We start from the raw sequence: 24,807 nt of genomic DNA, 5'->3' as shown, positions 1-24,807 counted from the left end.
ATTTATATTAAATTAATTTTTCATTATAGTTAATTTTTTCATAATTCCTTACTTTTACTTGAAGCGTCAAAGTCCTAGTGTTATTCAGTATTTTGAATGCCTCCTCTTAAAAGTAAATTTTAAAATATTTTTTTACCAAACATGAGTTTTCATTTTGAATTTTTTCGTACCTTCAGTAATATTGTAGAGTGCTCGGCATTCTTCGACAATTGCCTCTCCGTTTGTGGTGTTCAAATTTACGTTTCTGGCTTCGCAAATATAATTCATCCTCTGTGTGCAATCTAAGTCCAAAAGCAAGGCAGAAGTTTTGTTCAGATTAACTGCAAGGCAATGTTCCGATTTCCCTGCGTTGTTTGGCTCTCCTGGTGCCCACAGCGTCCCCTTTTGTTGCACCAATTTGTTGACCGCGCACCACCCAAAATTGCCCTCGCAACTCAAATCCGAGCCTGAAGTCCAGTAAAGCCCTGGTGAAGCCAGTTTTGTCGTTCCGTTGACCTGAATGGGATCTTTTAAATATTATGTTTTAATTTAATTCTGTTTTACAACAATTTATTTTTTGTTTTTTACTATTGAAGGCAAGAATCAGGTTGTTGTATTCAAGGTTGAAGTCGATACTTAAAAGTTTCATTCCTATGGCAAAACATTTGTACAGCGCATCTTCCCACTTCAGATGAAACACATAGAAAAGAAATTAGTAAAATATCTTAACAAGTTAAAAAATCCTTAAAATTATTTGTCTGTAGAATTTGTAAAAAAAAAATGTGTAGCTAAAAAAGGGCATTAAAATTTAGTATTACTTTTGCTTTAAATCGACTTGATCTTTTAACTTTTTTAAATAAAAATGAAAAAAATCAAGCTTTTGAAGCAGAAAAATTTTGATTTTTCCCTATTGGAGTGGAAAATTTTCACCAGCGATTGGTTTTAATATATTTTCTCAGTAAAATAAAATAAACATTTGTTCAAACCGGCAACATCTCTGTGCTCATCAAATACGTCCTTCCATTTACAGTGTTCCACATCCCAAGAGATGACTTATCTGAAAATTAATTTTCAAACATTGGGTGTTTATATCCAGAAAGTTAAGAAAAAAAAATACTTTGCAGCCCCAATGCACTCTTATTGGCTACTTGTGCAGCGATGTTAGCCTTTAAAAAAAAAATAATAATAATTATCTGAAGACTGAAGGTAAAATTCCTCATACATATTTTGCAGTTTCAAATGAAGGGCACACGGGCTTGAAGCAATCTTGGAAATTAGTGGGAGCGGGCGTCGCTTTTCCCTTTAAAAGATTTTGTCTTTAAATTATTTATTATTTTATATCACATTGGAACTTCACTTTGCAAGCGACGAAAAATAAGCTGGAGCAATTTTTGCTTGTTAAAAGAAACCCGGTGGCGGCCTTGCTCATATGGACGCAACTCGTCGTCAGATTCAGATTTTGGGGCTCCGTAGCTGCCCACAAAGTCAAGTTTCCAAGAGTGGCAAAGGACGTGTTGAAAGTCGCATTATTCTGCGCCCACAGAAAAGTCTTTTTAACCCTGTAACCATCGGTCCAAAAATTAAGTCGGCTTTTCCAGCCGCCTGGAAGACCAAAATTGTTAGACTATTTTGATTTAATTTACAAAAGTAGCAACTTTTAGTGGAGTTATTAAGGCATTTAAGTTTCACACTGTTTTCAATTGAAATTGGGACCATTCCTAGCTGGCAGCAAAATTGCTTATTTGTATTCCAATCCCCCTGAAAATTATAAAATTAAATACTAGATTTCTGCGATTTCGACATATTTTTTCTTACAACTGTTTTTCCAAAGACGTATAAATCTCCACACATATTAATCCAAGTTCCATACTTTTCAGGATCTATAAGAGATCAATAAATATTTTTAATCAGGGTCTGTAGATTTTTCAACGTATTATATACATTTGAGGTCTCCTCCGTTCGAAGCATACAATGAGCTCTAAATTTAAGAAATTATTTAAAGTTATTGGTATTTGCGAACTATCATAAGATAAAAGAAATAACGTTTTTCGTGCAGTCAAAATGAGATTTTGAGGTCACGGTTTTTGTTGTAATTTTTGTGCTGCTAGTTGAAGAGCTGGAGGCTTGAACGGTTGTAGGATTTGTTACTACTGAATTTTGGGTGATTAATTTTGAGTTGGCAGTCGTTGGTTTAGTTGCATCTGAAGACGTTGCGCCTGATAAAAGCGTCGTAGAGGTCATTGCACTCAAGGTTATGGAGTTGATAGTCGTCGTTTTGGGAGTATCTAAAGTTTTAAGTTCTTCTAAACCACTATTAGCAGGCGAGAGCGTTGAAGAGTTAATTAAAATTGAATCTAATTTTTGAGAGACATCAATCCCAAGGGTAGTTGCATCTGCAGGCGATGTAATTTCAGAGATTGAAATTTGCGTCTCTTGGAAAACTTTTGATGTTTGTTCTACTGATTGGCTAGATGGATTTATTTCAGGTCCGACTAATAAAGTTGTTATATCTTCTGAAATGACTGAAGTTGAAGGATCTTCCGAAGTTGAAACTTGGTTTAAAATTGTTGTATCTTCTGTTGGCACTTCAGATGCAGCTGCATCACTTGAAAGTTTAATTGTTTCTCTATTGTTTGATGTCAAAGCCGCAGAGAAATCAGGTTTCTGTCAAAGATTATATTTATTTTTTAATTAAAACTTTTAAAATAAATTTTTACAATGGAAGTAAATTCTTTAGATTTGTTGAATGATCGCGAACAAATAGCTTGGCCACAGCATTTGACAATAATAGTTCTGCGGGCGTTTTGCGGATTCTCTGAAAATATTTATCTATTAAATACAACCAAAAAGTTTCAAGAATTCTCTGAACTGAAGTTTTTCAGCGAAATTTTCCTCTTAGTATTTCCAAAGTTTACGTGCAACTGGATCGAGATGGCTAAATCCTTATCAAGCAGGTTATTTAATAAAAGAATAAAAAATTGCGTTTGAAGAAGATATTTACCAATAAAAGGAGCACTAGCAAGAAATGACAAAATTTGCAGCGTATCAATATCATCGTGATGATGCATTGAAAGCCACATCAATTTCCTGGACAAAATTCAGCTCTGTTGTGTGTATTTGTTTTGCACTTCCAGTTTACAATCGATTTCCCGAATACATTCCAATGTTTGTTTTGCAGGTCTTTATTGTTGTTAGTGTTCGACTCTGCTTCCGTCATTGTGATTTATCGGAATCAATAAAAGTCGTCAAACTTTCCATGATACTTGGAATTTTTAAATAGTTAGAAAATGCGCAACGATGACGGATCCTCTTTAAAAAATTTTATGCTATCCGCATTGCCTTGGAGCATGACAGGTTGCATAAAACAAATTGGTTCCTAAATAAAAAATGTACATTTAATTTAATTCAATCTAATATTCTTATTACCTTTTCCCCCAGAATTTCCGTAGCTGCGGTATTGAACAATAATTTATAAAATGAATTAATTAGGTGAATTATTATCTTTATTTTTATTCCATGTTGCCAAATGAACTTTCTTTGCCGGAAAACAACTAATTAATCACAATTTTAATGATTGGAAAAATTAAACTTGATATTCAATCAAAAATATAACGTTATGGCTTTCTTTCTCCAATAAAAATCCGCTTGTTTCATTAATGAATTTTATTTGTGTTTTTCTACAGAAATAGCTTTCTATATACAACAGAGTCATGACAATAGAGCCATAAAAGTTTCTTCATAAAATACACATTTATGTCACATTTACACGTTGTAAAAGATAAAATTATTAAAATCGGCCCAGTGTGCGGGCTGGAAGATCAAGATCAGTTTGTCACAAAACCATCAATAGAAAAATTACATGAGTAGGCATCAGTATTTCTCTGTTTATAATAGATTTTTTACTCATAAATATACACACAACCTCGCAGCATAATTAATTAATTTGATAACAACAACGGAATGGCACACGACGTAATATTGAAATTGTTGAGAATGTTAAAATTCGTTGGTCGTTAAAATTTCCTTTCTCCAAAACATTTTTGACACATCATATATAAAATATTTTTTGTGAATGTCACGATTTCAGATCAAAGCGTTTTACTTTGGAAAATATTCATTCACTGTGTTATTTTAAGTAGCCTGATCGGACTGAAGTAGCAACAAATTTCTTAGTATTGCTTGGAGGAGAGTAACACTTTTATTTTGTACGTTGAAAATTGCGGGAATTTTCTTGATCGCGCTTTTAATGAATTAATTTGTCTTGGAAATTAAGGTGTCGAAGCGCGATTATTACCAAAGACTAATACAAAAATTACGATGATTTCTATCAGTATCACAGACTACCTGTTCATGGCACTTAATTAAATTTTTTTTCTTTTGTTACACGCCATGATCAAGATTATTTATCAAACGATCTTTGAAGTCATATATAAAATTAACAAATTTGGCCCCGGACGGCTCGCGGAGAGGCCGAAACACCACTTCTTCATTCAGTTAATATAATTCCGCAACAAGACTTGCACTTTTTTTTATAAATTCCCTAACAAAAACTCCACAAGTCTCACTGGAGAACACGCTCACTTTCGTGGGTCCGTTTTTAAGATTACCATAAAGAATCCTCTCAATTCAAAACACTCAATATAAACACTTGTGGTCCCTTCGGAAAATTAAGTCACAGGCACAATCAAGTGGTCTCTGTCCACAACTCAGACGGTCGTTTCGTTGCGTCTGAGCGGCTTGAGCGGCTGCAGTTCCCTCTGCAGCCGGTCGAAGTCGTTGTAGTACTCGTGGTCCGACTCCTCCTCGGATGAGCGCTGAGTCGTCATGTACCTTGGAAGGCCGCCGTTGGGCGCCACAATCGGCAGGCCGACGCAGTTGGCGTCCGAGATGGGAGGTCTGGCGATGCCTGCAGGAGGTGCGGCTTGACCGATGATGTACTCAGGATTGTCCACGCTGGTGATTGTCTTTCCCGCCATCGGGTTGAAGTCCGGACAGTTGGTGTAAATCACATTTTCTGTGAAATTATATTGAAATCAGTAAAATTGAACCAGATTTGGGGAATTGCCAATTCTCACCAGGCATTTTGGATCCGTCCAGAATGTCCATGTAGGCCTGATTGCCTGAAGCCACGGCTACAGACGCCTGAGGTGGTTGAGGCATGAGGTAGTCGTCCTCGTCGAGGGGCAAGTCCAGCGTCAAATTTGTGCCGATTTGTGCTTGGCGGCTCATTGACATGGCAGAGTCAAAGCAGTCATCTGCAAATTAAAAATAGAAGCAATTTTTAATTAACTGTTTTAAATATATTTTATAATTATACATTTTTGTTAAAAGTTTAAATATTTTCCAATTTTAAATTAAATGTTTTTTTAGTTAATTTAAAAAAATTTCCACTTTATTATTCTTCAGCTTACCTTTATCAGACATCTTCATGGGGTCAGTGCAGTATTTGCTCTGGTCAGTGGTTTCCGAGCCCATCAGGCTGGGTGGTATGTGGTGCCTGCTGGGGTAACTGAGCTGACTTCCGCCGTACCTCAGGGCGTCCCAGTTGGGCGGAATGGGCGACTCGGCCACCATGGAGGCCGCGCCGCCGACCACACTTCCGGCGACAGACCACTTCTTAGTGGGGGTGTTGGGAGGGGAGGAGCCGCTGCCAACGGACATTGTGGACGAGGTCGAGTTGGGCACGATGCCCCTCGAGTGACTCGGCTGCAGGTACTCTTCGGCGTCAACGACCGCTTCAGAGCCGCCGATGGCCGAGGAAAGGCTCTGGATCATTTCTCGCTGGTCTTGCGGCGAGAAGGATGGAAGGCGCATCAACTTGTCACCCTGAATGACTAAATACCTGCGAAGAAAAATATTAAATCAATTTATTAATTTGAAGAATATTGCATATTAAATTAAAATTCTTGAAAAATTAAATTTAGCCTCAGGAAGTTTTAAGATAAAAATCAGTCACTTTTCTTGATTCTGAATTCAATGGTTGATTATTCTGATAAATTACTATTTATTCTTAACAATTAATTGAAGCAGAGCATTCAAACAATTTCATATAAATTTTATAATTTGAGATTTTTACCTTCCAGGGTCTCGGCTCATTTTGGCAAATTCGTCGGCAAGCTCTTTGAAGGCTGGCCTGCTGTCCGCGTCGATCATCCAACACTTGATCATGATCATGTAGACGTCGATGGTGCAGATGCTGGGTTGGCTCAGTCTCTCGCCCTTTTCCAAGATGTCCGGCACGTCCCTGGCCGAGACGTGCTCGTACGGTCGGCCTCCGTAGGTGAAGAGTTCCCACACAGTGACTCCGAAAGCCCAGACGTCACTCTTGTGCGTGAAGATCCTGTGCTGGATGCACTCCAGGGCCAACCACTTGATGGGCATTTTGCCTCCAGCGGCCTTGTACTCGTCTTCGTTGATGTCCAGCAGCTTGGCCAGACCGAAGTCAGTGATTTTAACACAGTTAGGCGTCTGAACAAGAACGTTCCTGGCTGCCAGGTCGCGGTGCACAAGGCGCTTCTCCTCCAAATAAGCCATTCCTGCAAATCATCAATGGAAAATTAGCATTTTAGGAATATTTTAATTTAAAAAAAGAAAACAAGTTGGAAAAATTTATAAATTTTTTTTGAAATTTTTGAACTAGAAACTCCCAAATTACATTAAAATACGCATTTTATCAGACAATTGGGGAATTCAATCACTTTTTAAGTTTGCGTTTTGGTTAATAAAAATAAAATTATACCTTTGGCAATTTGAGTGCACCAGTTGAGCAGAGGCTTGGAGCCAATCTTGTCCTTGTTCTTTCTAACGTAGTCCAAAAGACAGCCCAGAGGCATCAATTGGGTGACCAGCATCATCTGGGAGGTCATGCACACGCCCAGAAGCTTCAACAGGTTCGGGTGCTCAACACTGGCCATGATGTAGGCTTCGTCGAGGAATTCCTTGGTGCTGTTGCCGGCACCCTCGCGCAACACCTTGATCGCCACAGGTACTTTCACATTTTCACCAGCGGGAATCCAGACACCCTGGAGAAGAAAAAAAATTAGTGAATATTTTCGGATAAAATTTAATTTTTATTATTTGGCCACTTTGATAAAAATATTTTTTTTTTTCAAATTACCTTGTAGACGGTGCCAAAAGCTCCGAAGCCCATGACGCCACCCTGCCTCATCTCCGCCTCCTTGATGATCCTCAGCTTGGCCAGGTTGGGTTTGACATTGGTCGGTCTGAGAGGCTCATTGTCTTCCCGATCGATTCCAGCCAACACCCGTGTCATCTTGACGGCGTTTTCCTTGTTCAGGACCTTGTTCTGCCAGTGGTAGATGAAAATTCCAGCGACAACAATGAGCAGCAGAACGCAAACCGTGACTGCAGCCACGACCGCAGTGAAACTGTCAGTTGACCCCCTGATAAAATAAAAGGTAGAAAATTAGTCTCGCAAAAATGTAAAATAAAAAGTATAAAAATTCATAAATCGCTTTATTTTGTAATATTTTGTTCTCATTTAAATCTTTAATTTTTAAGAAATGAGAGAATACTTACATTTGCAAGGTCGTCTGCAGAGCTTCAACAGAGCAGTAAGGGTCTCCGGACGGTGGGAAGATCTTATGTGGGATGTTGTCCGGGCAGTTGCTGGTGCAGTTGAAAGCTGTGGTGTTGTCACCATTCACACCGTCTTGGTAGATCCTGTAGTTGCGGCAGCTGAAGCAGTCACTGCTTTTTGGTCCTCGACAACCTCTGCACTCCAAAGAGCACTGGACGCATTCCTGAGTGACGTTGTCGACAAAGTGGTCCGTCGGGCATTCGTCCTCACACTGCTCACCTCTCTTGTACTTGGTGCATTCTTGGCAAACCTGAAGCAAAGTTAATTAATTTATATGCCAATTTAATAAGTTTTTTTTTTACACACCTGAACGTGAAAACCAAAACCAGTGCACTTCTTGCATCTAGGGTGGCACCTTCTGCAGATGGCCTTTCCGGCCAAGGGCTTGAGAGGACCCTGTTCTTGAGGTCCGACCCATTCGTAAAAGTAGCCTTCGGGACAAGACTCGTTTTTGTGCAGGCAACTCTCCACATTGACATCTCCTATGATGGCCTTTTCGCAGGAGACGCATCCATTCTTGCCTATTGTGTTTTCGGGCCCATCGCAGCCGTACACGCAGTTGGCGTGACACTCTTTGCACTCATTGCTCGGCGAGATGTACTTGCTGTCTGGACATGACTGGGTGCAGAATGGACCATCACGGACGTTCTTGCAACGGGTGCAGTTTCCTGGACCCGGACCATTGCAAGTGTCCTGACACTCGGGATGGCAGAGTTTGCAGATTTTGGAGTTGTCTTTGTAAATCCTAATTATTGAAAAAAAGCATGTTTAGATTTATTCAAATATTTCAGATTGATAACTCACCCTTGAATTGATTCACAGTCGTGAATGCACTTGCTTCCCATTTGGTAATTGGCACAAGATAAGCAATTTTCGTTGCCTGGACCCCAGCATCCATCCTTGGAACATTCTTTGTCACAAACTAGGCCTTCCCTCTCTATAAATGAATAAGAATTGAGATGAGAAAAATGTTCTGAATTTAATAAACTTTTAACCTACCACAAGCTTTTGGGTCTTTGTTGTTGGAATGGAGGATTTCGTGTTCAACCGATTTCTTTATGGACTGCCAATTGATGCCGTCGGCGAAACACAAGTCTCTATTTTCGATGATGGAAACGGCGCCAGAAGAAACCTTCTTCAGGGACCTCAAGCCCAATGACTTGAGTGAAGTCTTGACAATGTACAACGCAGCAAACATTTCAGTCAGTGTGCGACCGCCAATGTACTCCAGATTTCTATACAAAATAATAAATAAATTAATAAATATTTCAATAATTGAATTAAAATAAACTTTTTACCTAAAGTATGAGAGATTGGTAAAAGATTCATGGAACGCCTGGATATTCATGTATCCAGTGATTTCCTTCAGGGTGCTGAAGACCTCCAGTCGGTCAGGGTGCATTCCCGCGTAGCGCTTGCCGAAGGTGAAGTTGTCGTAAATGTGCTGATACCCTGAGAAGGTGTGATCCAAGATGGTCAGAGAGCCTTCGATGACGGTGCAGTCTTTGAAAGTGTCAATGTTGCCTGAGTGGACAGAAATGTCACCCTGACAGGTTTTGGGGCAGGGTCCGTCGCAAGGGACGCACTCGCCATTGACGGCCTTCTTGTTCAACGGACAGGATCGAACGCAGGCGCCGTTGTCCTTCAGAAGGTGCTCAGGGCAGTTCTTGACACAGGTGGCTCCGTAGGCGTACTTTCCGGCAGGGTTTGTCACCCACGAGTAGGTTATGGAATCGTAACGTTGCATGGCCGGGCACTCCTGCTTGCAGGTGCCTTCGTCATAAAAATTGCGGCAAGCCTAGAATAAAATTTTTACAGTAAAAAATTTGTTTCATTTTGTCAAAATAATATTAAAATTATAGTTACAAAATTAATTTCTTTTATAATAACAATACAAATTTGTTTCATTTTGGAAACATCATGGCAAATTAAAATCTTCTTTTAAATTAATTTTGATTAAACTTACGAGACAATCGCTCTGCTTCGGTCCAAGACAACCTCCGGCGCAGAAAAGATGGCAACACTCCCTGGGTTTGGGCCCGAAACACCTGCCCTGGTGGCACTGAGGGCTGCAGTTGATCTTGGAGAAGCGTTGGCAGTTTTCCGGTCCTTCACCCCAGCATCCAGCTTCGCAGCTTTCGTGGCACGGGGCGCATTTGCGTTCGGGGCTCGGGAAGTCGTAGGCGTAGACGTAGCGGGCGTTCGGGCCGGTGATGATCTCGTCCCAGTTGATCGTCTTGATGTGACACAGGTTGTAGTTGTTCAACATGCCCACACTGCCGGCCAGGATGTCTGAGACAAAGTGAGAGATTTCTTTACTTGAAAATCATGCCAATCTTACAAAATAAATTATTTCTACAAGTTGAAAGAGTTTTAAATTACAAAAGAATTGTCTTTTTTAGTAATTTGAAAGTATTTCAAGATAATTTCAGATCAAAATTGTTTATTACCTCTAAGGGCGGGCAATTCCAGGTTGTGCATCTTGGACAGGGTGGTGAGCAGCGCAAACTCGTCGTCGTGGACGTTCAGCTTGAACAGCGTCCGCCCGCGGATGATTTGCAGACTGGGCAGGACGATGCGTTTGATGTCGACGTGCGAGATCAACACGTAGCCGGTCACTTCGCGGATCAGGCTGAGGAAACTCAGGTCGAGGTCCTCGTCCTGCAGCCAGGTCAGTTCCAGGTTGCCGTCCACGTATGTGCAGTTCGTGTACCGGTCGCGCAAATTGCGGTAATGGTGCTCTCGATTCGAGGGCACCGACATTCTTCCATTCGTTCCAATACAAACTGCAAACACAAAATTAATTTCATTTTAGTCAAATAATTAATTTTTTGCTAAATTTTTTGATATTTTTAATAAAAATCCAAAATAATTGCACCACTGTTCTAATTACATTATTTTTTTTTTATCATCGACGAATAGAAAATATTTTTTGTTGATTTCAGTTCTCGTTACGCAATTAGTTGTTTTCCCATAAACTGCGATCCATTGGAATGCGGTGCAGGGGAATTACTTATCCACGCATTCAATTTGATAAAAAGGAATCGCCGGTGGCGCTACAGCCGTATTATGCACGCCGTTTATTTTTATTCCAAGCTCGCATGCACTCGAGGCAAAATATTTATAAAATCAAGCAGCACAGGTGAGCCGACTATCCACCTGTGTGCACGTGATTCTCGGAAAATGTGAGCTTTGCCTTCTCCATTAGCATGGAGCAATCTCATGACGTGCTACATTTCAGCCGCGGCACTTGGCCATTATTCATGCGTTCTTTCTTTCTTTCTTTCTCACTACATCTCTCTCTACACGGAGAGCAGTGTGTGTTTATCTCTTGGGAAACTACAGCAGCGACAATTTTCCTTGTACAAGAAAAAAACAAACTCGAAACGAAAATGTCAAGAGATGTGTTGAGCTCCGAGATTGCAATGAGCGGTTTTCCTCCGCTGTACCGCGAACAGGAAGAAAAAAGCCTCGAGGCCTGCGCGTACGTGAAAGTTCGCACTCTTATCTCTCCGAGTAAACAGAACGTTCTATTATTTTTATAGCTTTTTTTGCAATGTACAAAGAAAAGAAACCTTTGTTTGCATTCCTTTGAAAATAACTAGACTCGCGAATTTTAGCTTTCTTTGGACGTCCAGAAATTTGAAATGAGTCTAAAAAACAAATTTAATTAAAAACTTAATCAGAAAATTCGATGAAAGGCAAAGTTTTCAGTTTTCATAATGAAATCTAAAAAAAGCAACTGAATTTAAAAATGCGTATGTATTTGAAATATCTGAGATTTTTTCAAATATTCCAAATTAAAATTAAGAAATTGATGTAACTTTTGGCAATTCAAGGATTCTAAATTAATAAATGGATCAACAAACTTTATAATAAGAAATTAGTACTTTTGACTAATTTTTATCACTTTAAATTTCAATTCAGCTGATCTTATGCCAATTAAAATTAAATAATTCAATTTGGAAAAAAACTAGTTGCATTACGAAAAAATAATGAGAGTAAATTAGTAAGTATTAGTTAGTATTTTAAATTTTAAATTTCAATAATTTTATTCAGATCTGTTTTTCTTGCTCTGGCCACTAGAAAATTCTGCTTAAACAAAAATTTATAGATTTTATTTATAGATTTGTGTAAACACTTCATAACCTATGTGGCAAAATTTGCATTTTATTCTCCGCATGAATATATGAAAATCAACAAAACGCAGTCTTTCGGTCCAAACAGAATTATAATTTCGGAGCCGCCAAACAACCTTGGTCTCCGAAAGTCGTCACTCATTTGATTCGATCGTCATAAATTTCGAATTCCTCCGATTTCCCACATTAAACCTCAGCGCCCGGTGGACGCATAAAAACTTTTTATTATCAATTAATGAGCGATTAAGCGTCGCGGCACCTTAATAAAAACTAAAAACCCTCTTATTCCGCCGGATTATCAGAAGAGAGTGACAAAGCGTAAAAGCCGAAATGAATTCGGTCTCGACGAGAGATGAGTCGCCGAAATTTTTTAGAAAACACGGCGCAAATATTTGTCCGCGCGGCTCACCTGCGCCGAAAATACACAAACAGAGCAGAGACGAGAAAAATGCCACGATTCAATATTTGCACTTGGCCGTATTTAAATTAATTGCAGGGACCTATACGTACTCGTGCATGAATTTTTATCCTTGGCGAGTCTCGAAGTGGACGAGTTGGGCTCCATTCATGCATACTCACACAAAGGTGTGGCCCAATAAGAGCGCGTCAATGACACTCTCAATGCTTTTACCCGCGCATTTTTATTGCCCGATGCGCAAAAAATATAAATCGGCGGCGGACCTCTTAATCCATTATTGCTCTTTTTCAAGTATTCCATTAAACGCCATGTTTTTCTGATAAACCGAAATAATAATTTATTTTTCGCCGGGACCTTTTTCTTCTCCGCAGCCAGAGAGAGAAAGAAAAGAAGGGTTCTTACGTGGGAATGGACGAGTACACGGTTATAAATCATGCAGTGCCTCGGCTCATTGATATGAAAGATCGAAATGAGAACTTCGGTTTAAAGCGTTTTGCAAGAAGGCTGGTGAGTGAGTGGCGAAATGAAATCGTTCGACAAAGTGTTTAACAGGGGCACCACACTGCGCGTAAATGATTTTTCATGTTCCAATATGAGAGATAATAAAAATAGGGTACTAAGTCTCACCCAGGAATGACTTTATTTATATTTAAATTTATTGCAAATTTCAAATTGACTCAAGTGGCAAAGTCTCATTTTTTAGAACTAAAAGAAAAAATTAAAACATTTCTTCTTAAATAATAAATTACTCACTATAAAGTAAAAGTAATACCAATGTTAAAATAATTTAAAAAATGAACATAAAATTTTACATAATAGTTTAAGTCTCGAATAGATTATAAATTATTTAGCAAAATTAAAAACAAAAGTCTCTTTTCGTACAGACTTTACATAATTTACATAAAATATCTTACTTAAAATTTATTACATTATTAGCCTTGGATTGATTGAGGAAATATTTATTTCAATTTCCGATAAGTCCGCGAATTTTAATTGTGATTTGAATGGCTGGACGCAAAGAGCAATAAAAGTGGCCGCGGCGAGTCGCACACAAGAAGTTGTACTTGGAGGAGCGCGAGTGGCCGTTTGAGGTCGTCATCATCATCTCGCATTTAGCAGATTATAATTCGCCGCACTAAAAGCACATTCTAATTTATTGTGACTTATCTCCGCGGCTGCTTTTAAATTTTGAGAGAGAGGAAAAAGTCGATATAAAAAAAAAATATACATTTTAATTTTCCAGCACAGCTTAAAGCAATATTTGCAATAATCCGACCAAAGGTTGAGACGATCGGATGGAGATTTCGTAACAATGGATAAAAAAATTTATATATATGAAAGGAGCACCATAATTTCGACGCTGCAATTTTGCTCTCGTTCTCGAGACGCACGAGATAATGACCAGCATCGCATTCTTGCAACTCCATTCTATTGCAAAAATTTTTATTTCGCTGCTGACGAACAAACGGCGGCATTCCGTCGCTCGAGAAGAATCCGAAGGTCTTGCTCGGCCGCCAAAACTAATGGCCGGCGACGTTTAGTACATAAATTTTTTTCCTAAAATTTTTGTCCTTTCCACTTTTGGGTGGCCGTCAATTTCCGATAAAATCGAGAGAAATTGTCATATCCCGGAATATGCATAAGAATATATATCAAGTTTGCGGTCTCGTGAAAATGAATACAAAAAAAGCCTTTGTTGCTTGGCCGCAGCAGAGCAAAGCAGGGATCTTATCTGCGCCCCGAGAGAAATTATTCGAGAACCGCACAAAAAATGTCACGCCGCCGAGAGAAAAAAGCGGCGAGGTGCTTAGGCCGGGCTGTCCGGTTGACAAGCAGTTGCCGGCCTGTCACATTTGAGACGCAATCAAGTTGCCAGCCGACTCGGAGAATAATCTGACATATTGTCATTCTGGATGCTGCGATATCGGATAATGAAATTATTTATTTCAAACCTGCTGAACGCACTTTGCTCCGTTTCAAAATAAATAAATAAATAAATGAGAGAGGAGGAGAAAGAAGAAGAAAAAGAGGACGCGCCCGACCGCGAAAGAACGCAACCTGCTGGATCAAAATTCCAGGGCAGTCGCTGGAAAACGCTCAGTCGACAGTGTCGCGCGTTCAGAACTGAAAGTGCGTGTTATTATTAAGTGCATGCGAGGATCAAATGTTCATTCCACTTTGACAGCTCGAAAGATCTCCGGAATTTTAAAAATCAACTTTCCAGATCAATAACTAAATCGGTTGAAAAATAAATTAATTTTATAGATCAAGCTTTTAAAATTTTTAGATATATCAAATTTTTTTTTATATAATTTTGATTTACAAAAACAATAGAGTAATTTTTTGTGATTAAAGATAAAATATTATGTAATATTACAGTATAAAATAAAATATTTTTCATTTTGTCACAAATTTCTTATTTTAAAAATTAAATTTGAAAAGAAAAACGACAATATTGTTATTTATAAGTAAACAACATAGGCAAAATACTTATATAATCCAGGCAAAAATCGTTTATATATATTTTCCACTGAAAATTCTTGGTAGTAAAAATTCGGTTAAAGTTTGGCTTTACGACAAAGCCTAATTTAAAAAATAATTATTTTATGTTAATCTTGAGTCAGAACTGCATTAATATTTAAACATTTTGAATAAATTAAAATATATCGAATGTAATGTTTATTAAATTTCACAACAGAAATTGAAGACCATCTTAAAAAATAAAATACAAATTTAAATCCAAAACTTGATAATTTTTGGGGCTCGTAAATTTCCTTCACGCTCAAATGTGCTGTAATTTGATCGGCTGAATTTATTCCCTCCAGTTATGTAATACGTTTTATTCCTCCGGTCGGCCAATTACTTTGCAATGCAGAACATTTGCGGCCGCGCATCGCAACACCTGCCGGCCGAAAAAGTTCTTTTGTTTCGCGAAACGATGCTAAAAATTTTATATCTCTCGCGGCGGCCGGCGTGCAGCACTCGGCATTTTTAATGATAATAATTATTATTACCGCTGCGGAGCGCGGCTGTGTTAATTCGCGGCGAAAAATTTACGATAGGCCGGTAAAAACGCTCAGGAGCCGCGCAGCATCTCGAGATGTATTTATTGCCGCGGCCGGCACAAAAAAAACGCACTTAACGGCCGGCGAATTTTTCGTAGCAATCGTAAAATTCATCGCGTAATTACCGACATTAATTACTCGCGGCGGCGCGTCGCGCTCGGACAAGGCAGAAATATTTTTACTATCCTATTTTTTACTCGGGTCGTGAATTTGTTTTCTTATTTTTATTTTCGATACAACATAGGAGTCGAAAAGTGTCCGGGTTCTGCTTTCCCACGCGGAAGAATGCCAGAAATCATCACGTTTTCCAATCATGACGAGCAGAGCTATGGTGGAACAAAGGGGAAAAATTTACATCATCATCATCCTCATCACACGGCCTTTTATGTACATTCGCGGCAGCAGAACACAAATGCATACCGAGAGCGAAATTAATAAATATCGAACCCTTTGTTGGCACAACCAAGGCTACCGCGCACTCTCTCCCGCCGATTTTTCATAAACAAATGCGACAGCAAATATTTAACTTCATTATTTGTTTCAATAATAAATTTGGTTATTTTTATTTATTTGCAATACTTCTATAGCATAAAATAGTTCTTTATTTCCATAATTTGATTCTAAAATCAAATGATAACATGAATTTTCAAAGAATTTCGTTGCAAATTATATTTTTTTTTATTAACTATAAAACAAATTTAAAATTTTTCACAAAATCATTCACTATGAACAATTTTGTGAGAAAAATTATAAAAAATAACATTAAATAATTATTATTATGAAAATTTTATTTCAATATACTATCATTTTCATCATAAGAATTATTATATGTATTGAATCTCTGATAATTAATTACTTAAACGCGATCTTGTCTACTAGCCTCTTAACAATTTATCAAATTTTCACATATTTAATGCATTTTATGTTGCCTAGAAAAGTTTATAATTTCTTTGATATTATGAAAAATTAAAGTTATGTAATAATATTACTTTAAAACTTAACTTGTAAGCATAAAAAAAGAAAAGTTAATAAATTTTAAATAATTCAAATTTAATATAATTAAATAATCTAAATTAAATAAAAATATCCAATCATAAACATTTAAAATTTATTAATGTATAATTTTTTTACTTTAAAACTTTTAAATCTAATAAGGCATGAGTCTGTGATGACATCAGCCTTAAAAAACAATGCCTGGCTCTTTTTCACTATTCTCGATCCTGACAATCGGATTCTTTTGGAAATCATTTGTTGTGACTTTCGGCTCACGAAAGTCTCTCTGGGAACAAAGCGGGGGTTGCACGCATGCAGGGGTAAGAGAGGCGAATGCGCCGAGTCATCATATTTCTGTAAGATCTCATCCGCGTTATTGTTTTCTCCATCAATTCGAGGTATCGACAATGCTGTAGGGCAGAAATTGTTCGTTAGCTTCGTTAGAGGAGGAGAGTGGAAGGATCGAGTCTACACGTTTTCGGGCCCTGATTAGATTCTTTTCTTCTGCCGGGCTTGGAATAAAAAAAAGCAACAACAAAACACAACCGCGCGCTCTCTTCATGGGAATGATGCGCGAGAGGGCCATCAAAAGATAAGAACAATAAGCCTTTTGTGCTCCCAATACATCCAGAGAGAGAGACTCTGTTTTATTATTCTCACTTTTAATTAAAATCTCAATCGCACACTTTTTGGTGGAGATGCTGGAATTCCCCTTAGGACTTTTGGGCGCATTCTTCTCAAATTGTATATAAACTCTACAGCTCTATCAACGCGAAATCTCTTTTTAAATATAGAGACTTTTGCTGTTTTACAATCCCTTTTGGCCTTTAAAGAAAAACAATAATAAAATGCCGTTAGGATTTTTCAGGAGAATCTTGTATTTGATTTATTTTTGGTAATTTACAAGAGCAATTGGACATTTTTGAAAGAAATGTTGTTTTAATTTTCTCCCAAGTTCACTCAAGCAGCTTTTAAGACTTTGTCACAACTAAACATTTTTGTGTCTTTTCTGAAAACGTCAGATTTTTTTATTTTAATTTTTTTTTTTACAATTTTAACTTTCTAAATCAAAATGTATTTAATTTTGTATTATTTTAAAAATCATGAAGAAAAAGACTCCCCAAAAATTATATGACTGATTTTCTTCTTTGCTCAAAAAATTATTTTCTATTGTTTAATTATTTAAAAACAAATTTTCCACCATCCCAAAAATTGCGTAAAATAATCCTAAGCTATTTTTATTTGTTTATTGTTTTTAGTTATTGGAAAAGGTTGGTGGCCTCAACGCACAGTTCCGATTCCACGCTGGCAACTCGTGCAAATCTTTCCGCACGTTCTCGTTCTTCTCTCCCAAGAGGAAAAACGCGCCGCGAGAACAATTATTGCTCTCGGTGCAATTGCGTGTCACGCGAGAGAGCCGCGCTATGCAATAATCTCATTCTTGGTGTGTTTGGCCATAAAATCGGGGCCCAAATTACCAAAGTCTCTTCTTACGGGTGGCCTCTGCGGTTTGGGAGGAAAATTGCTCTTTCTCGAGAGAGCGACCAGTGATGTGATCTAATGGGGAGCACTTAAAAAGGAATCAAGCTAGAGAAGAGAACTCGCATAACTCGGCAGCAACTTTCTTCAATTTGTTCCGACGGCTCCTGAACAACAACAACAACGATGAAGACGCCACCGTGGGAGACGTAATTTTGCTCTCTAATGAAGGAGATCAAATCAGGTCAGATAAAATGACTGATAAAATATTTTAATTAAATTTTGTCACACGAAAAAAATTTGATTCAAAATAAATTGAATTTCAAAGCAGAGAAAATTTTATTACTGAAATCAATATTGAAATTTTTAGGGGTTAACCAAAGATTTACCTTTTCCCGCCAAAATCATTAGAATTATTAAAATTTAATTTCTTGTCGCTAATTTTCTGGTCCAATTTAGTGATTCAGCAAAATCAATTTAAATTAGCAATACTTGAATACTTTAGGCGGGAAAAAAGTAAACCTTCGATCAGTAATGAAATTTTAGGTTTTTTTTAAATCAAGAATAAAATAATCATATTAAAGTTCCTTAGAGAATAAAAAAAATAAGAATTTGTGTCTTTTGATTTAAAAAGTTTTCCTTGAATAATATTTTTTACTACATAAAAATGAAATCACGTGGCACTGAGAGGCTCTTTAGATTGTACTTGGATAGCAATTTCAAAGCAATAAAAAGGCGACGTGCTGATGTTGTTCTGTAACGAGATACGTCATTTTTCAAGGGCTCGACGAGCGACCGGCGATGACACTCGGTGGTACATCTCGTAAATAATATTATTTTTTTTTTAAACTTGGTGTGAGGTTAAGGCGAATCAGGAGTTATTTTGGCCGCCGGTTGGAATTTGGTCGAAATCAGTAGTCGTTTAACGTCCATTAATGTGGCGCCACCGTGTTTTTCTTTTTTTAAGGATAACTGCAATTGGCACGGATCAAGCTTGTGCCGCGATGGCCAATTCGCTGACAAATAATGACGCTTTGTTCTCCAGCTATAGTATTTGTCCAAAGAAAGAAAAGCTTTTATTCGCTTATTTACTCGACTGCTTGCGCAGGAATACAGAAAAAAAATAAATATAAAAGTCGCGTTTTATTGTCGCCGCGGTCGTTTCGAGTCCGGTTCAAAGACGACGACAACTCTTTCTTTTCTGCGCGTGCAAGAACATATATAATTCCGAGAGAGGAGCGAGCGACAAAATGCATTCTGTGCGGCTTTGACGAGGTAATATTGGTACCAATCATGGCGCTGGTGCAACTCAACAAACTCTCACACGACATACATTCACTCGCAATCAAATCAATGGCAACAGAGGAAAAAATCACAAGTAAAAACGCTCAGTTTGTTATAATTTGAATTTCAAAGTACTGAAATTTGTCAATATTTTTAAGTTTTACCATTTATTTTTATTTTCTATTATTAATTTAAGAGGAATAAGTTCAAAATGTTCTCATTTGCTTTTTTCAATAAATTTTTTTATGCAATTCTGATTAAATAATTTTCATAACAACAGATTTTATGGAAAAATTTCAGTTAAGTAAGTTTGAAAATTTTCAAAATTTAATAAATATTATTTTTTCTTCATGACTTTCATAAGATATTTTAATTTGAATAAACTTTTAACTTTTTCTGACTTTTTCAATGTCTTAAAATATTTTGCTATTTGTTAAATTTAGACTTTATTGACAACAAAAATTGACCTATTTCAGTTCATTATTATAATTTTTTTCAAAATATAAGTTATGAGAAATATTTTGCAATTTTCAATATATCAACAAACTGAGGGTTTTCATTCCAAAATATCATTTTATTTTGTTCTCGAAACTCACTTTTCCCTTTGAGAAACTCTGAGCCGCCGCTCTCCGCACTGACGGAGACCTGCGGCGCCTGCTGGTGCGGGGGGCTGGGGGCGGCATTCGGGGTGAGGTGGTTGGTGTTCTGGGTGCCGCTGTTGTTGTGGTGGTTGCTCCTCTTGGCTAGGACTGGCGAGCAGCACGCCGAAATGACTAGAAGCAGCAGACAGTGCGACGCGCTCGGCGCCCGCCATCGGACAGTCATGACCCGCCACCGCCTCCGGTCGGAGGCAGGGCTCGGGGGTGGGCAGCAGGTCCGCTCGTCAGCAGCCATGCGCCACGGGTTGCGTGCGCGTGCTCCTGTGCAGGGGCGCCGCGCCTCCCATATTCAACCTTCTCCGCCTGAAACAAACACAAAAGAAATTTAAAAATCAGTTCGAAATAAAAAATATTTAGATAAATTAAATATAAAACTTGATTTATAGGGAATGTGGATGGGATTTTCCTTCTTTTATTTATTTCTTATAATTTAAAACTGCCTTTTTCTCCTCGTGAGATTCGATTTTTAATTTAAAATTAATAAAGAAATTTTTTATTAAAAATTAAATATTTACAATTTGATGTTTTTTATTCACATCTTCTCAGAATTGCAGATTTTCACCTTTTGTTACATATTTTTTTCACGCTGATTTTCCTGCTCGGATCCACACGTTTTATGACCCCTACGCAGGTAGCGGATTTTTAATGCCTGACGGCGAGATACCCTTTCGCTATTGTGCGGTAATTTCCTTGAAAATCGGCCCATCCGAAGGCGCGCGTATAACAAGAGGGGAAAACAATCTGACGATTGATTTTACACGGCCGTCACAGCGATTGGGGAAGAAAAGGGGGCGCCCGAAAAGGGAACGATTAATTAAACTGCACCGGTAGCCGCGGTGCGTTTTTGTGATGGTAATTTGGGAGGAAATTTCGGGAAAAAAGAGCGCGCGAGTCTCGAGAGGGCCCCGATGGCGATGTAATTTCGAAGCAAAGGAATGCACGCTGCTCCTTTTGTTCACGCCTTAAGGTCAGAGATAATTATTAATGACATAGCTGCGGAGCTTAATTAAAGGAATAATATAATTTCTTTGGGAGCCGCCGAGGGATTAGAGACCGGCCACTGAACGAGAGAACAGATCTTTTTAATTTTCAAATTAATAACTGCGCGAGTGAGAAAGAGAGAGAAGTAAAAAATTATACCAAGGTTTTCCGTGCCCCCCCACGGAGATTTTCTTGTCTCTGGAGTGTTAATTTTTTCGGCTCACAGAGTTTTTCTTGGTTTCAAACGATTGTTTTATCGGTGATGAAATCGGCAACTGACATAAAATAATTCAGCAATTACTATTATTTAATTCAATTAATTAATGACTGTATAAAAAGACAGTTGCAGTTAACTTTTAAAGAGCAATTATCAGTTTTTCGTTTTAAATATGAATTTTTGAGGTTTTAAACTAATATTTTTTAAATTAATAAGTCTTATTGTTTTTAATTCTAATATAATTTTAGTTCAATGATGAAGTGAAGAAAGTTGCAGTGGTTCAGATATTTTAGTTGATATTTTATCATTCAACAGGCGCTCCCTGTTTTTTTTTTATCTGAGCAAGGCGTAAAAATCGATTTTAATTATAACACGTGCACTCACATTTGGAGCCAGGTCCACTCACAGCAGGGCCAAGTGGCGTTAGTTATGTGTAAGTGTGATGCGCTCGCCAAGCCGAGTGTTGTATTTTTTTATTCTAATAAAAGGGAGGCGTGCGTAGGGGGCGTTGCTGCTGTCAGATAAAGGCAACCTTCATCACGGCCGCGCTCTCCTCAGGGGATGCTGCGTCTTTTGTGAGAGGCGCCGAGAAAAGAGCATAGGCATACTTTTCTCGGATTTTCGGCGCTTATATAGAAATAAGTCTGGGAACGAATAATATATATTGTGCCGTGTGGTTTTGTATGCTAATGAGAAAGAACGACTCACTAATTCCTCAATAACGAGAGAGACGTGCAGCGCGCACATGACCATATTCGTGGAACGATTTTCATAATCTGCGAGAAAAAGACGCATATTGAAACATTTTTGGGCCGAGTACTTCAAGTCGCAGGCCGCTAGGGTTTGGAATAGTTTTACTCATTCTGAAGTCTCAAATTGTCAGGAACATTTCGATATTATTGAAAAAAAATCCAATCTTCTTTGAAAATTTCAATGAAATTTCAGAAGTGAAAGTTTTTGATTAAAATTTCATGGCTCTCGATTAGAAGAAAAAATAAATAAATGTAAACAATTTTTTCCAAAAACTAAAAATTGATTTTCTTTTCAGAATTTCAAAGTCTGATGGAATGTTATGAAAAATATTTTTCTTGATATCAAAAATTAAATTGATTTTTTGTTTCTTGCATCCCTTTATAGTTTTGCCTGGAAGGTTTTCTCATTTTCTTAAGCAATTATCTGCAGCAATGGATCTCGTCTGGACCAGCACACACAATGTAAGAGGATTAATCTGCGATCTGCCTGTGTGTGCGTTATACTCCAAATAAATTACAGCCGCCAGCCGATCAAGATGTTGCACGGAGCTATTAGCTAATGCCTCTCGCATCTCGGCCCACCTACGCACCCGCGGCGTAATAATAGGTTTCCGAATAATGTGCCCAATCCATATTTGCGTTTCCCTAATGCATTTTAAATTCGCTTTTAATTCTGCGCTGCGATTTTTTTTCAGCCGCTCTTTTTAATTAAGACGGGCATTAATCAGCTGCGAGCAACGATTTCGAAGAGAGATGCTCCCGTGGAACGAATCTGGTCATCAGAGCTAGCGAGAGAGTTATTAACCGTGATTCATCGCCGTAATAATTCACGTTTAACAAAAGGTGTAATTTACACGCAAGTGGACACAAAGCCAGTCTCTGATTTCTGACCGCAGACAAAAAAGCAGAGGCGGCGCGGCATCTTGAGAGAATATTCATTTTTACATAAATATATTCCATCCATATATCGACGAAGAGAGAAGAATGCCATAAATTTTCAGCTCAGGAAAATCGTCAGCTTGTTTTTATTTTTTTCACTCCGTCGCCAGGTGAGTGTTTGGCGCCAGTCTGCGTTTTTGGGGAAAAACAAAATTTCGGAGAGCCGCGAAAAGTGGCTCGAGGGGGCAAAAGCTTTGTTTCCCTCCTGTCGTAAATTGATTTTAGCTGCAGACCGAGCAGCGAGGCATTGTGGGACGCCATCAGTGAAATATTACATGACAACCCTCCTCGCCTGTGGTACCTGATGCACTCCTATTTGAAAAATGCACCCCTGCTGATTTCCAAAGAAAAGACTCTCTTGTAAGGCATTTTCGAGAGAAGAATTCCTCCTAACTAAGCGGCTGCGTGGCTGGAAACTTTTTATTTTTCATCGTCCATAGCATTATAAAATAAAATATACGATTTTCATTAATGATGACTGCGAGGAATGTCGGTTTGTTTCCATCCCCTGTGCTTGAGTTCGCAGCTTTTATTGTAAAAACAATGGCTCACGATCCATAAAACGATATCGCTCGCAGTAAAATCAACATTCCTGCCTCAAATTCCGCTCATTAAAATCCCTCTCTAGGCCCTGCGATGACGATCATAATAATTCGAGTGCGATATTACATTATTTTTATTCGGAATATTAAATGAGTCCCGGCTTGCGCCGCGAGCACCACAAGGCGGCGGTTTGTACAATAAAAACAACGATCGCTTTATGGCTGCTGCATGTCTGCACTATCATCACCGAGCCTCAAAACCGTCCAAATTATATATACAGACAAAATTCGATCGTAATTTGCCTCGGTTCCCAATGCGAGAGAGCTAAATCAAAAGAGGCCCATTTAAGGAAATATAACGTTCAAATCGTTTAACATGACAAAAGAAATAAGATTTTCAAATTTTAAAAGGTAAAGAAGATTCTAAACTATAAAAATGGCGCTGATCTTCATTTTGATAAATTTAAAATAATAATCCTGCAGGTTATTTTATAATTTTCATCATTCTGGTGGAGATAATTAACTTGCCGTTGAAAGCAGGACAAGATTATTTTTTTGTTTTACGGTTGTCAAGAGGGCATCAATTTCAATTTAGTTATCTGGGGGCAGCGTCGAGATCACCCGAGTATACAAGACAGGTGACAGAGGTTCTGGTAGCGTCTGCTCGAAAACTGCCGACATGCTTCTCGACAGACCCCCTGAGCATTTTTCAACCGAAACAAAGGGTCCGATTTTACACCATTAAATCGGAGGATGATTAGGGCTCACTCCAGAGAGATCGTCGGACATTTAGAAATATTAAAAGGCGACCGCATGTGGAAAAGGAATGCAGAGAGAAGAACTCCTCGTGTCGGGACAAAGGAGACGACGAGAGCCGTAAAATAACCAATTCATCATGTGGACGAGCAGCAGGCAATTTACATGCATCATTTGTGTCAATAATTGCTTGGGAAATTATCACCTGGCTATTTTCGGCGCGTGAGAAATCTAAAATTTCCAACAATCCTGCTGACAGCCGATTTTTCACGAAAGTCGACCCGATTACGAGGAAGAAATGATTTTTTTTGAAAAAATTCGCTTGATTGATGGCTGGAGCTTTATTGAGCTTTTCCGCGGCTAATTCCCAGCCATCAAAATGATTAAATGCGTTAATTTGCATCGGCGATCGACTCCTCTCGCGCATTATCTCCGCCGGAGAATAATTTTCATTTTTTCCTCGGCCATCACCGAATCATAATTACAGGTTTGCTGCGCGCACATTCAAGTCCCTTTCGGGAGAGTGCGGTGCCTTTGCGCGCACTATAATGGTGCAGCCTAATGATAGAGCAGAGGCAGGCTAAAAGTGTGGCTGCTGGCACCTCTCAAGCTAGTCACTTCACCTCTCAGGTCGGCTCTGAACTCCGAACAGCCTCCCCTGCTGCGGTTCTTAATTAATAAAGCAACTATGGCGAAAAATATATCCCTCGGAACGAATTCCTCATAAAAAGGGGGCTGGAAACCGATTTATTATTTGTGCGCTTCAAAAAGTGACAGGACAGAGGTTTTGAAATGTGGATGGAAAGAAAATGTGTATAATTGTTTTTTACAAAAAAATTATATTTCTTGTGGAATTCTGACTCTAAGTTTCAACTTATTATTAAAAAATCTCCCTAGATAATTATTTTTACTATTTATTTTTGTGAAAAATTATGATTTAATTGTTTTATTACAAAAAAATAAATTCATTTTGAATTTCTGACACTAATAATTAAAAAATGTCT

At 38.2% G+C, this 24,807-nt stretch overlaps 2 protein-coding genes across 5 annotated transcripts in view; both read right to left on the bottom strand.

Moving 5' to 3' along the window:
- Positions 1-170: 170 nt before the first annotated feature.
- Positions 171-628, bottom strand: LOC132193687 (perlucin-like; the record flags this gene model as incomplete). The annotated part of the gene is made up of 2 exons (XM_059614509.1): positions 568-628; positions 171-506 (listed from the first exon to the last, which is right to left on the bottom strand). Coding segments are annotated over exons 1-2 (397 nt in total), but the record flags the coding sequence as incomplete, so codon positions are not given.
- Positions 629-3,630: 3,002 nt separating this feature from the next.
- LOC132193385 (epidermal growth factor receptor) overlaps positions 3,631-24,807 on the bottom strand; it is a 99,234-nt gene continuing 78,057 nt past the window's right edge. For 3 of the 4 annotated variants that reach the window (XM_059614022.1, XM_059614023.1, XM_059614021.1), the window contains exons 2-15: positions 19,554-19,919; positions 10,030-10,365; positions 9,546-9,871; positions 8,878-9,377; positions 8,579-8,814; positions 8,384-8,516; positions 7,886-8,324; positions 7,519-7,829; positions 7,097-7,382; positions 6,719-7,001; positions 6,056-6,515; positions 5,391-5,821; positions 5,055-5,234; positions 3,631-4,993 (exon numbers count right to left, since the gene is read on the bottom strand). In XM_059614022.1, the coding sequence (XP_059470005.1) occupies positions 4,686-4,993; positions 5,055-5,234; positions 5,391-5,821; positions 6,056-6,515; positions 6,719-7,001; positions 7,097-7,382; positions 7,519-7,829; positions 7,886-8,324; positions 8,384-8,516; positions 8,579-8,814; positions 8,878-9,377; positions 9,546-9,871; positions 10,030-10,365; positions 19,554-19,851 (4,527 nt within the window). In that variant the 5' untranslated portion in view covers positions 19,852-19,919 and the 3' untranslated portion in view covers positions 3,631-4,685. The remainder of the gene's footprint in view (positions 4,994-5,054; positions 5,235-5,390; positions 5,822-6,055; positions 6,516-6,718; positions 7,002-7,096; positions 7,383-7,518; positions 7,830-7,885; positions 8,325-8,383; positions 8,517-8,578; positions 8,815-8,877; positions 9,378-9,545; positions 9,872-10,029; positions 10,366-19,553; positions 19,920-24,807) is intronic. The other variant, XM_059614024.1, reaches the window with a different exon arrangement.

Source organism: Neocloeon triangulifer, unplaced genomic scaffold (assembly GCF_031216515.1).
Source record: "Neocloeon triangulifer isolate White Clay Creek 2 clone unplaced genomic scaffold, ASM3121651v1 ptg000004l, whole genome shotgun sequence".
Classification (NCBI taxonomy): Eukaryota; Metazoa; Arthropoda; class Insecta; order Ephemeroptera; family Baetidae; genus Neocloeon; species Neocloeon triangulifer.
The sequence above is the reverse complement of the archived record's forward strand: the minus strand, read 5'-3'. Positions and strand labels throughout refer to the sequence as shown.